At 50.3% G+C, this 13,029-nt stretch overlaps 1 protein-coding gene across 1 annotated transcript; it reads left to right on the top strand.

Annotated features, from left to right (window-relative positions):
• Positions 1 to 5,980: 5,980 nt before the first annotated feature.
• SHISA3 (shisa family member 3) lies at positions 5,981 to 10,374 on the top strand. The gene is made up of 2 exons (XM_008140366.3): positions 5,981 to 6,257; positions 8,943 to 10,374. Exons 1-2 carry the CDS (start codon positions 5,981 to 5,983, stop codon positions 9,380 to 9,382), a joined length of 717 nt encoding a protein of 238 aa, XP_008138588.2. The 3' UTR covers positions 9,383 to 10,374.
• Positions 10,375 to 13,029: the final 2,655 nt, after the last annotated feature.

The following is a 13,029-nucleotide window of genomic DNA, read 5'->3' as shown; positions in this document are numbered from 1 at the left end:
TAAATGCCCACCTGTTCTTGGGGGCTACGCCTTGTAGAAATCTAGCTGAAATAAGGTCTGTCCAGCAGTGTCTGTCTCTACTCTGATCATCTGACACCCTCCCTTACCCGCCTCTGCTCCCAGCTTTGGGGCCTATATCAGGAGAATAATTCTAAAATTGAATAATCAATACTCAATTGCCAGTGGTTATGAATGGGCACATTGAATGAATAAGGGAATGAATGATGGAGAACTGTAAATAATCCATTCCAATTAACCCGGGCATAGGCCTATTCTGGTTAGCAGGAAACTTGCCATGATTACTTGACTGTAGATTCAAACCAGCTGGTGCTGGGTAATGCCTACTGGTTCTGAAGCCCCTGCTCTGAGCCAGATTTGCTACACAGTTTGTTTTGAATCCTACAACCATCCTTTCAGGAAGGGACCATTCCCTTTCACCCGCCTCATTTTAGAGACATGAAAACTGAGGTCCAGGAAGCTAAAATGACCTTGCTCAAGGTTACATGATCAGAAAGAGGCACACTCAAATCCAGACTTGTCTGACTTAAAACTAGAATATTCTTTCTACTGTGCTGGCTGATTTTCTCTGCATCATAGCTCTATTCTGTTAGACAAATCTCACCACTGTCTCCATAGGGGATCGGCCCATAACTGCCCTATTCTAACAGTGCCAACACACTGGACAGTTCTTGATGAGCTATATTTACAGTTAAATCAGGAACTCTACAAATAGCCCTGCCCAGGAGAGTCACCCTGCTCTCCCCTGGTGCAGCTCCCAGAGACTCAGCTTTAGACCATAGTGAGATGTATGTCAGTTGTCACTCGTTCTCAACCAGTCATCGATTGTTTCTAGTCAGTTATTTACTCAACATTTACTGAGCCCTCACTATATGCCAGGATATAATAAGGAAGAAGGACGTCAAACTACTGGGGAGACAGATGACCTATCACAAAATCACAACGAGGTATGGTAAATGCTCTATGTTTACTAAGGGAAGACATTGATTTTGTCATTTATTCAGTCATTCACTGGTGCCCTCTATGACTACTTACTGAGTGCCTATGATGTGCTAGGCAACAGGTCCGCTCTACCACATGCAAGTCAGGGCAAGAATAGACCTGGAGGCCACCAGCCTGCCTCTGCCCCGCCCCCTCCTTCTTCCCATCCCCAACTCCATCTTGTACTGCCGGGGGGCCTCTCCTGTACCTGTTTGAGCACCCTATTCTGTGTTTACCAATTTTTGACCACCTTGCCCTAGAACCACTTAAGACCAGGAAGAGACTTCTGTGAACCTGAGAAGCAAACACGGGTTCCCAAGCTTGCGGGGGAGTGCTGGGATCCCAAGGCCCAGAGATTGGTATGGAAAGGTAGGAAATGGGCTTTGGGTGGGCATGTCCCTTTGGCTCAATTCATTCCTCCACCTGTGGTTGGAGGCAAGGGCAGAGGAGGCCCCGAGGGGCACAGAGGATGGTCCTCAGACCAGCAGCCTCCCCATCACCTGGGAGCTTGCCTGGATATGTAGAGGCTCAGGCCCCTCTGCAGACTCTGGAGATCAAATTCTGCATTTTAACAAGGTCTCCAGGTGACTCATATGCACGTTTGGTTTGAGAAACACTGCTTCAGGAGCCCTATGTCCAATCCCCTCTTTATAAACCAAGAGTCTGAGGCCAGCTAAAGCACAGTCAGGAGAGGGGTCCAGGTTGGGGCTGGGAGCATACTTCTGGGCACCTTGCTCTTCTCTAATGGTGACTATCTTCCAAAGCAAATTTGAGAAAAAAATATCTTTCCAGTAACTCAGATTGACTTGCTCCTAGAATAAGAGATTTATAATGAGTGATCCAAGAAAGAGAATTCCAAAGTCCTGGGCAAAGCAATTAAAGGAAGGTTGGTGGTAACTCATCACTACAGGAAAGAAGTTGAGGGTTGAAAAACTTCTTGTTTTCTATTTTATTTCTGGATCCAGTGCAAATCAGCTGGAGGAACTTCCATAGCCAAAAGTAATTGTCACTTTTAATTTACTTTTTAACTTCTGTATTCCTTTGGCCTTTTCTCCTCCTTTCCTGAGTACATTTTAGTTCCCATCCCTTTTGATGCACCCATTTTGCTGTTTTTTCTTCACGTCTCTGTTTTCACTTTTCTCAATCTTTCACTTTGCTCCAAAGAAAATCAAACAAAGAGAAGTAGTCAGGACAAGGTTTAAAAACATGGTCTGGTGCTAGTTTCATGTGGTTGCAAATTTCTATCAATTAAAAACAAAAAAACACACATTTTAAACAAGTACTTTTTATTCATACATAAAAAATAGAATTGCATTTTGATTTTTATAAGTACCTTACAACCAGCTACAATTATTACCTTATTGCCAATTGTGTTTCGGTTTTGTCTCTTCCATCTTCACATCTCCATTCTCCCTCCCTTTTTTCCTCCCTCCTTTGTCCCTCCCTTCCTTTCTCTCCCTCCCTTCCTCCTTCTTCCCTTCTTCCTCCTCCTCCTCATCTTCCTCCTCCTCCTCCTCTCTCTCTTCTTTCTCTCTCTCTCTCTCCCTCCCCCTCCCCCCTCTCTCTCCTCTCTCATTTGTTAAAGCAAATCCCAGACGTCATATCATTGAACTCATTTCCTATACAATTTCCTGGAGGTAGGGCCACAAGAGAATGTAGGCTGAAGAAGTGATCTCTTATGATTTTCTTCATCAAAATATGGAATTTGTATTACTGAGATAAGGAGAAATATCGAATTTCTAAAACTGCTACATAATACCTCAGATGGTGTAGATCTTACTTTCCATCTCCACACTCTCCCCCTAGAGTCTTGAGGGAGGTCTATGAGAACTTTTTTATATTCTTTTACTATTAAAGTAGTAACAGAATAATAGAAACTTTGGGTGTTTATAAACCCAAGAGGAAGTGTATAGTCTCTTACTGTGCGCAAAGAGCTTTCAGAGACCATCCCTTTTGCAGTTAAAATTCGTCCATGTTGCCCAGCCCGCATGGCTCAGTGGTTGAGCGTTGACCTATGAACCAGAAGGTCACGGTTCAATTCCGGGTTAGGGCACATGCCTGGGTTGCAGGCTCAGTCCCCAGTGTGGGGTGTGTGGTGTGTGGGAGGCAGCCTATCAATGATTCTCTTTCATCACTGATGTTCCTATCTCTCTCTCCCTTCCTCTCTGAAATCAACAGAAAAATTTGTCCATGTAAAATTTGAGGAGATATTCTGTGTCAAGGAACCAAACACATTTCCCCATGTAGCCCTGAACAGATTGTTATAATGGTTTAAAGGCACTTTGCATCATGATCAAGATACGAAAGCATGGCGCACATCAGATCTATGGAGTATCAAATAATTTGAAGGTTTGGTTATTTTTCATTAGTTAATATCCAACGAAATTTGAGTTAAATACCCTCGAAATAAGTCAAATAGACAGAGGCTTTGAATGAGGGAATTAATTACGCTGGTGTGCTCAGGAAAAGAATCCCACTGTGGCATGGAGAATGTAATTAATGGGAGGTGAGTGCCAACAAATCACTCCTTAAAAATATTAATGCTATCAAAGAACAGCTGGATAATGAGAGAAACTTGACCCTTGGGGGACTAGCAGGGGTTGCCGTAGCTACCACAGAACTTTATGCAGTTGTGATGTAATGGAATTCCTCTCAATTTAACAAAAATAATATTAAGAGGCGTGGTTCTGGGCAAGTTATTAGCCGTAAACACGTCTTTGTAGTTTTATCATCTTATTATAATCACTATGTCTCGCTTTTGCTGTGGTTCTAAATGACTTTCCCCTCTTAATTGCTCAGGATATATATAACCCAAACAACACCCCTAAAAAGCAACTTTTAAAAAGCCCTTTTGTGTGTAAATAAAAACACAGCATCTGAGTAATTTCTGCAAAAACAATGTCCGTATGCTTAATTTTTAAGTCAAGAAAAACTGTCCCACTGTGTGTGGATGAAAGCCTGAGTTTAATTTGGCTTTACTTTATAGCTTCTTATTGTCCCAAGAAAAAATCTAAGCGAGCAATAAAGTTAAATACGGATTTACACGGTCCTACTGAACCTCTGAAATGCTGGGCGTTATTTTGACAGTCGCACAACTCAATGCTAATCCTGATGTTTCAAATCAGAAATCAGAAGTGGTTCTTGACTTGGGGTATACTTTAACTTAGATTTTAAAGAAGAAACCGCTCCCTCCAGTGTGTATATATTTACGCTTCTCTGAGCCGTCCGGGCTCTTCGGGAAGCCCCGGGCGTGGTAAAGGCTTTTTATGACCGCACATCTCTATGTCTGGTCGCAGCGAATTTTGTCTCTTTCGGTTCACTCGGCTCACCCACATCTAAACCAGGGACGCGGGCATTCAGCGCGTTTGACACATCGGTTGAGATGCGCGGGGCCGCCTTCACCCAGACCCGCGCAGGATGAGAGGAAGTTCAGGGTGCAGTAAAAATAATTTCTTGAGTGTAGCCCGGGTTTCACATAACACCCAGTTTCCTAAGGCACTTAAGCCGCCGAAGGAGCAGTGCCCCCGAAAATAGCACACAGGGGACGCATCCTTTAAATAGATGTGTTTCTTTGCCCGAACAGAAGTTCGGATCTGCTCCATGATCATTCATTTTGTCCTTTGATTTCCGTCGCGGGGCGTGAGCGGAGAAGTCGTTGCTCTTTGAGGTTTTGCAAGTTGCCCTGGGTGAGTGGAGTGACCCCTCGATTCTTCACTCAGCGGCGCGCAAGTTAAGCGGGGGTGGGGGAGAGTGCAAGTGTGTGTGTGTGTGTGTGTGTGTGTGTGTGTGTGCGTGTGTGTGTGTGTGTGTGTGTGTGTGTGTGTGTGTGTGTGTAAATGTGCCGGCTCGCTGCGGAGGGCAGGGGGGGGGGGGGGTGGACACTTAGTGGCAGTCTCAGTGCACATATCGGCGGCCCCTAAGCATCATGTTATCCGTCCAGAATCCTCAGAACAGGTGTCCTAGGAATGAGTGCGGATGCGGCCACAGGCGACAGGAGAACTGACAAACCTCGGCCACGGCGGTGTTTTGGAGCAGAGGAATGAAAAGCATCAACCCGCGTCCGCACCCACGCGCGTGGATAGACGCGGACACCCGGTGGCCCTCTCCTTCCTTCTGCGCAATGTTCTGAGCTGAGCAAGAGTTGGGGTGTGTGTGTGTGTGTGGGGAGGGCCTGGGCTCCTCAGGGTTCGAGTCGAGGCGTGGGGGGGGGGGGGGGGGGGGTGGGCGGGGGTGGCCGGGGAAGGCGGAGGGTGGCGCGCGCACCAGAAAGCGCCGAGGCCCGGGGCCCACGTCGCGCCCTCGGTGATTAGCTCCAGCGGCGCGACCCGGGAGGGCGGACTCTTTCTTCACCCTCGCCGTCTCCCCCTCCCTCTTCCTTTTTAAAGGACGCCTGGCAGGCAGAGCTGTCAGCCACAGGAGGCCGTTCGTACTGGCCGGGCCCGGGGACTCCTGCTCCCGGGACAGGCGGGGGCGGGTGCCGGGGGGGGCCGCTGGTCCCGGGAGCCACGCGTGGGGATCTCACATTCTCCTTCCTTGGGGCGCCGCTCCGGACCTGCAACGTCCGAGCGCTGCGCGGCCCTGGAGGTGCCCGCCCCGGGCGCGATGGCCCCCGGGAGCAGTGGCTAGGGAGGCGGCCGAGGGTTCGACGCGCCACCCCCGCGGCCGGAGCAGCCGGAGCGTTATGAGCCGGGCCGAGGGCGGCGGCAGCGGCCCCCGCAGCGTCTTCTGCCGGCGCCTCCCGCGGGCCCCCGTCCACTTGCCCCCGCGCACCATGCCGAGCCCCGGCCTGCGGGTGCCCCAGCGCGGCCCCTGTCGCCTCCCCGGCCCCTGCTAACCCCCCCACGGGAGTGGCCGCGGCCACCGAGGTAGCCTCCCGCGCCGCGCCCCGGGGCCGGCGGATCCGCGGGGCGCCCCGAGCCCCCGCTTAGTCCTTCGCTCTCCCGCCGCGCCCCCCTCCCGGCCGCCCAGGGCGCGCGCTGCGATGGGGGCGCTGCTGGCCCTCTGCCTGCTCCTGGGCTGGCTGCGCGGGGGCCCCGCGGGCGCGCAGCCGTCCGGAGAGTACTGCCACGGCTGGGTGGACGTGCAGGGCAACTACCACGAGGGCTTCCAGTGCCCGGAGGACTTCGACACGCTGGACGCCACCATCTGCTGCGGCTCCTGCGCGCTGCGCTACTGCTGCGCCGCGGCCGACGCCAGGCTGGAGCAGGGCGGCTGCACCAACGACCGCGGGGAGCTGGAGCACCCCGGCATCCCGGCGCGTGAGTGCGGGTCCCCCGGCCGGCCCCCCGCCGACCGCCGGCGGCTGCTGGGTGTGAGGGCGGGCGGGCGCGCGGGTGTGCGCACGGGGAGGCGCCCAGGTCTCCCGGGGGCTGTGCAGAGTGGACGCAGCGAGCTGGAGAGACCTGGACGGGAGCGGGTGGCCCCGGTTCAGGTCAGGGGGCCCCATTCCTTTGCAGCCCCGACTCCCGCTCCTCGCGGTCCTCGCGGGCTGGGCCAAGGGGAAGTTTGCCGGGACAGCGAGGACCGCGAGGCTGGCCCCGGTGACTCTGGGGCAGACGGGCTGCGGCTCCCGGGCCCTCGGGGGGGGGGCTGCAGAGAAGGGCTGTGGGGGCAGCCACTAGGCTGGCCTTGGTTTTGGGGGGTGATGAGGGCGCCCTGTGGCGTGCCCCATCACTCCGGAAGGTGCCGAGGGCGCAGAGAATGCCACTCTTGGGGCGCGCTCATCTGTAGCCCCGCAGCGCTAAGGAACTTCAGCCACTTTCTCTCTCTCTCTCTCTTCCCCCCACCCCCGCCCTTTTGTGGTCTTTTGGTAGCGTTTCTAAACCGCTCTTCCATTTTCCGACTTCCTTTCATTTCTCTGCATCGAATTACCCTCCGCAGCCCACCCCCTATTGTCACGCCTTTCAGAAACGCCGGAGTCCTCGCGGCGGAGATTTAGAAACCGGGGTCGCAGGGGCTTCCCCGCCCCCTATTCTCACGTCGGAAAACACGGGTCAAATTTCCGCTCACTTCAGAGCGGAATAAATCACAACCCCAGCAGAGAAACTTTACACGCTAAAAAAAAAGAAAAAAGAAAAAAAAAAGAAAAAAAAAAGCTTTCCACCTGAGTCAGGACATCAGGGAAACCCTTTAGAGCCCCAGGCGATGGTTTTACGGCCCGGAAACCGGAGGGGCGGGCGGAGCTGAGCGCCCCGCACCCCAGACTCGGGCGCGGAGGTCCGAAGCCTGCGAGAGACGGGCCGGCCGGGCGGGGAGAGGCGGAGAGAGAATGAATGAACGAACGGTGCTGGCGCTCCCGTCCTGCCCCCGCCAAGAGAGGGCGGGTAACCCGGAGGAGAGGGGAGCCCGCTCGCCCCTAGAATTTCAGTAGACTTTCAAGAAATCTAGCTTTGGAGGTCAGGCTACCCAGCCTAGAGGATTCGGGAAGCGGCTACTGGAGGAAAGATCACCAGCGGAAAGGAGGGAACTCTAGGCAGCCTGTTAGAAAGATACACTCTTCTCACCTGGGGGGACCCGGTTGCTCTCCATAGATACAGGGTGAGCGTCAGAGGCCAGTCTAACTGCGGGGACTCCTTCCGGGGGACCCACTGGCTCTGCTCAGAGAGAGCGCAGCCTCCGCGCTCCCGGAGGCTGGGGTCTGGCAGGTTCTCACCGACTGTGGCTTTGTGGTCTGCCAGCTGTGCAACCTTGGGCGAGTGACTGGACTGCTCTGGGCCTCTTCTCGCCCCTAAAATGGGCATGCCGCTCTCAGAGGCAGGTTGGGGATGACACGAGCGTGCGGGAACGCTGGGCAGTGCTCAGTCATGTGCGCCCTGCCTTCCACAGGTGTTACTCAACATGGCCCAATGTGTGTGTGTGTGTGTGTGTGGGGGGGGGGGGCACTGAGGAGCTTACACCCAGGAGCCCACAGAACGTGGGGGTTGATAGTTCCCTGTCACTCACTGCCCTGGTGAATGTAGGAAACTCTCTGGTATCTTTCCAAATCTGGAAAACAGGGCATATCATGCCCGCCTCCATGGGACCTGAATCAGATCACAAATAAACAAGAGCCACACGGAGGTAGGGCCTTGGTCAACGCAGGTTTTCTTTTTCTTTCTTCTGTCTCTAAGCTGGAGGTTGCCTGCAAGTGTGGCTCTATCAGTCAGGGGGTGCCTCTGGGGTGGGGAATTTCCTGTCTGCCTTGTAGAGAGACAAGGAAATTGGGGTTTGCTCTGTGGGAAGGATGCTCTCCCACAAAGTCTGGGGCCACCAACGCCAAGAAGTGCATCACGATCTACCTAAAGGTCAGCCTGATCTTGCCAGAGTTCGAGTGGGAATGGAGAGGCAGACATGTGGCTGCTGAAGTAGGCATCCCAACTTATTTCTGGAAACATCCAGAGATGACCATTTGTGATGCATTAGGAGACACAGTTCTCCGGGGCCCACTGTGGGTTTCTTCATACCGTTCTCTCCCTAGTCTGGCAAATGCCGGAGGGTCTCATTTCACAGGCCTAGTTCTCTTCGCGTAGATGGGAGATTCTGGGATGGGAGGTGGATTTCCAGCCTCAGACAGGGGTCAAAGCCCTAATGCATCACCGTGATAAAACCACTAAAACCCGGATTTAGACCCAGAGTTACGGTAACCAAGAAAAAACCCACCGTTTCCTTTCCACGGTGCGTGAACAGGATCGGGTCTGTTCCTTCTGACTTCCAGATGTGCAATAGGATGGCTAATTGCTAACAGAGGCTACAGTATCAGTTTCCTTCCTCTCCGCTAGGAGCAAGAATATTCCCTCATCACAGTTTACACTCCAGAAGTTACCAGTAACAAGCTCTGAGAAGTTGGGCTGACCAGTGGGAGTACTGAGCCGCCCACCTCCCAGCCCTGAGCCTCCCGGAGTTTGGGAGACCCCTGTCCCAGCATCTGTCTATGTTTTTTTTTTGTTTGTTTTTTTGCCTTTCAGAGCCTGTCTACGTCCCTTTCCTGATTGTCGGCTCCATCTTCATCGCCTTCATCATCCTGGGCTCTCTAGTGGCCATCTATTGCTGCACCTGCTTGAGACCCAAGGAGCCCTCCCAGCAGCCGATCCGCTTCTCCCTCCGCAGCTACCAGACAGAGACCCTGCCCATGATCTTGACCTCCACGAACCTCAGGGCGCCTTCCAGGCAGTCCAGCACAGCCACCAGCTCCAGCTCCACGGGGGGCTCCATCCGCAGGTTCTCCTTCGCCAGGGCAGAGCCAGGCTGCTTGGTGCCCTCGCCACCCCCGCCGTACACCACGGGCCACCCAATCCACCTGACCCAGCCGTCCGGTTTCCTGGTGTCACCCCAGTACTTTGCTTACCCGCTCCAGCAGGAGCCCCCGCTGCCTGGGAAGACCTGTCCGGACTTCAGTTCCAGTTGATAGGCCCCGGGCCATAAACCCAGCACGCGGCACCAGGGCGGACGGGTGGGACGCTGCTGTCACTGCCACAGATATTGGCGAGGAAACTTCCCTTGAACCCAGCGGTGCTAGGAAAATACGGCGCTTCCTAGTCTTCAGGCTCCTGGCTCCCGTCACAGAATGACTGTGTTAGATCATTGCTTCCTGGCTTGGAAAACGTGGTGACCATTACATTTCAACGTATGCTACTTTTAGTCAAAAGGTACCATAGTTCAAACTTCACAGTTGCAAACGGGTTGAAGATGCTTTACTGGACAACAACTCAGCTGTGCTGTTTAGAAAAAGTCTACATGTTCTTCTTTCATTATAAGTTGTTTAGTGAGTTATCATACAAATATATACATTAATAAGAAAGGGCAATACCGGGTTGTACTAGTCATTATTGAAGGGCCACTTAAAAGAATTAACTACTAAGTAAACTGAGGGGACAGTGAAAAACCTATTTATGGTTTTGGGAGCAACCTAACCATGAATAATATTAGCGCCGTCAGAAACAGTTACTTTTTAAGTTAATGATTAAATTGTGTTTAAACTGTAAGAGCTTTTTCAGAATACAAGATTTCAGTAACCACAGGAGGAGTTTAAAGCGTTCAGTATTTACTCAGCTATTCATGGTAACACAGGACGAATGTGAACGCACTTCCCCCACCCACCTGAGGGAATATTTATTGCAGACTTTTTGTTCAGCAATATTTTCTGTTTAAGTGAAAGTTGGACAGTTGGGTCTTAAAACATTTATATGTAAAATGAGTGATGTACAAATGTAAAGATTTATAATTTAATGGATTTACCACATTGACGGTACTAATTATTTAGTAGTCACACTGTAATTTTTTATGTTAATATTAACTGTGGAGTTCAAAGTCCAGCTACTGGTTATAATCATCTAATGTTAACATATCGCAAATGCCCCTGAGTTCCATGTCTGATGACTACGCATTTGGGCATGTATCCTGCTGGGTTAGAATAAATAAAATACTTGTTTTCGTGAAATCTATTTGGAAATTTTTGAGCAAAGCGCTTCATTTTATCTCTTTAATGATACTCTTTGCTATTCAATAAGAGGAAATATTTTACTTAACACTTCATATTTGAAATGCAAAGAAAAAAGATCTCACATTGATTTTGAGCTACATTAAAAATCTCTTTCCTGCATTGGGCTCATGAAAGCAGCAAAGGAAGTGAATTTTTCTCGAGTATCAGCTGGTGGGCTGCGTGCCACCCTCAGATGTGTTGGCCTATTTCTCATCCTAAGAATCTGGATTTCTGGCTTCTTGTGACCCACAGAAGATGTGTACTGCCCTAGGCTCAGGCCGGCCCCTTTCGGACAGGACACATGACATTCGCCAGCCTTCTGCCTGGTCCCCCCTACCTGCCTGGTCCCCCCTACCTGGCCCATCTCCCTCAGTTCTGTTACCTGTCTGGCTCCTGTAGACGTTGTTTGGGAATCCAGGCCTATGAATTCATACTATCATAGGTCACCCTTAGCAGCTCTTTTCAAATACAGCTCGTTAGAGGAAAACTCTGACCCAAGAGTCTTTTGGGCCTACCTTTCTGAAATAAGTTTAAAGATGCTGGGCCTTTGCCCAGTCTAATGGCCAAGGAGCCTTGACTTCCAGTCTCCTGCTTTCTCCTGTATCTCAAATTAGCCCCCATAATGAAGGAACAAAAGGAAGAAAGGAAGAAGGCAAAGAAGGAAGGGGAAGGGAGAAGAGGAGGGAGGGGGGGTGGGAGGAGCAGAGAAAAGGCTGAGCCTAAAAGGGTGTACATGTGAGAACATGCTCTGGAACACATTCTTATGTCATTTGACTGGTTTTATTCATGTTCGTTAAATATGGCTCTTTTTATATTTTTAAGTTAATCTTTACCTGGGCTCTTATGAGCCACACAATATTGTAAGTATTTATCTGCACTCACTTATTTTATCCTCTTAAAAAAGTCAATGGGGAGTTAATTGTAATTTCTATTTTACATTTGGAACCAGCACAGAGAAGTACAGTAACTTTCCCAAGATCCCACAGGTTATTTTTCCATTGATTTTCAGAGAGAGCAGAAGGGAAGGGGAGAGACAGAGAGAGAAGCATCTGTGTGAGAGATACACATTGATTAGTTGCCTCCTGCACGGGCCCAACCAGGGCCGGGGATCGATCCTGCAACCGGGGTACATGCCCTTGACATGAATCAAACCCCAGACTCTTCAGTTCGTGGGCTGACACCCTATCCAGTGAGCCAAACCGGCTAGGGCTGCTTTGAGGTTTTGATGCTTCTATGCATAAAATCCACTGCAGAGCAGAGCCCGAGGCCCAGCCCTCTCTGTAAGGCAGAGATTGTCAACTCTGCTGGAGCCAGTGAGCTCTCCTTGGAACAATTATTTAGTGACATCCCTTGAACTGTCCTCATGTGAAATTCATTACTCACATTACACATATAATTTAAAAAATCAATACAATGCCCTAATGGTAAATAGAAAGAAGAAAGGAAAAGTAATTGATTTCAAAATATAATGGCTTGAGCAGACTAACCAAGGACTCAGGTGCAAACCTCTTACACAGGATAACTGACATGTAACACTTCCAAATCCAGACCAATGCAGGTTTTTTAAAAAAATATGTTTTTATTGATTTTATAGAGAGGAAGGAGAGGGAGAGATAGAAATATTAATGATGAGAGAGAATCATTGATCAGCTGCCTCCTGCATGCCCCCTGCTGGGGATTGAGCCCACAACCCAGGCATGTGCCTTGACAGGGAATTGAACTGTGACCTCCTTGTTCAAGGGTGGATGCTCAATCACTGAGCACACCGGCCAGGCCAGAATGACGCAGGTTTGCTAGATTGGCAACTCTACCACCACAGTTGCACTGCTGCTGTTTATGTGATTTTTTTCCAAACAAAGTTTAATATTCCTTTGATTTGCATAGTTGTTATATATCTGGAAAATTCAGTGTATATTAAGGCAGTGCAAATATCACATTATAGGGTAAATGGGATTAGGTTTTTACACCAGAAGGAATGGTGGGGCATTCCAAAGTCATGCTAAAGGACATCAAGTCTTTGTTGTGTGGACTGTCCCAGGTATTGCAGGATCTCTCCAATGAATGCCCGTAGCACACCTGCCCCAGCCCCAAACATTAAGGAGAAAGATGCACCCACACAATTTCACAATGTCCTCTAGGGGGCAGAACTGCCCCCACTGATAACTATCTGGTTGTCAGGTTTCTCTAGTAGCTGTACTTTTATTTGCCATCCCTTTGGGGAGCAGTTTTTATCTCTTAGGCAGGATAATGCTGAAGAATGCTGAAAGCTCACACCTGCAAATTTCCCTTCCTTAGCAGCATGCTCCCATCAGTCAAGTTCACTGGCTATAAATTGTTTAAAATGAGGCCAGCATTGTGTACCTCACTGAAATATGGCATTCAGTGACACTGAATCAAATCATATCCCCACATACTTGTTGACATCTAGTACATGTCTTTGAACTTCTCTCTAGGAGCTAGGTAGCTAATAATATTATTATTCACATCCCAGGGTAAAAAGGCCATCCTGCGGCAGATTTGCACGAATCGTCCTATTCATCAAGCACATGTTGGACACACCCCTGGGTCGGGCG

The sequence above is a fragment of the Eptesicus fuscus genome, chromosome 2 (assembly GCF_027574615.1).
Source record: "Eptesicus fuscus isolate TK198812 chromosome 2, DD_ASM_mEF_20220401, whole genome shotgun sequence".
NCBI lineage: Eukaryota > Metazoa > Chordata > Mammalia > Chiroptera > Vespertilionidae > Eptesicus > Eptesicus fuscus.
The sequence above is the reverse complement of the archived record's forward strand: the minus strand, read 5'-3'. Positions and strand labels throughout refer to the sequence as shown.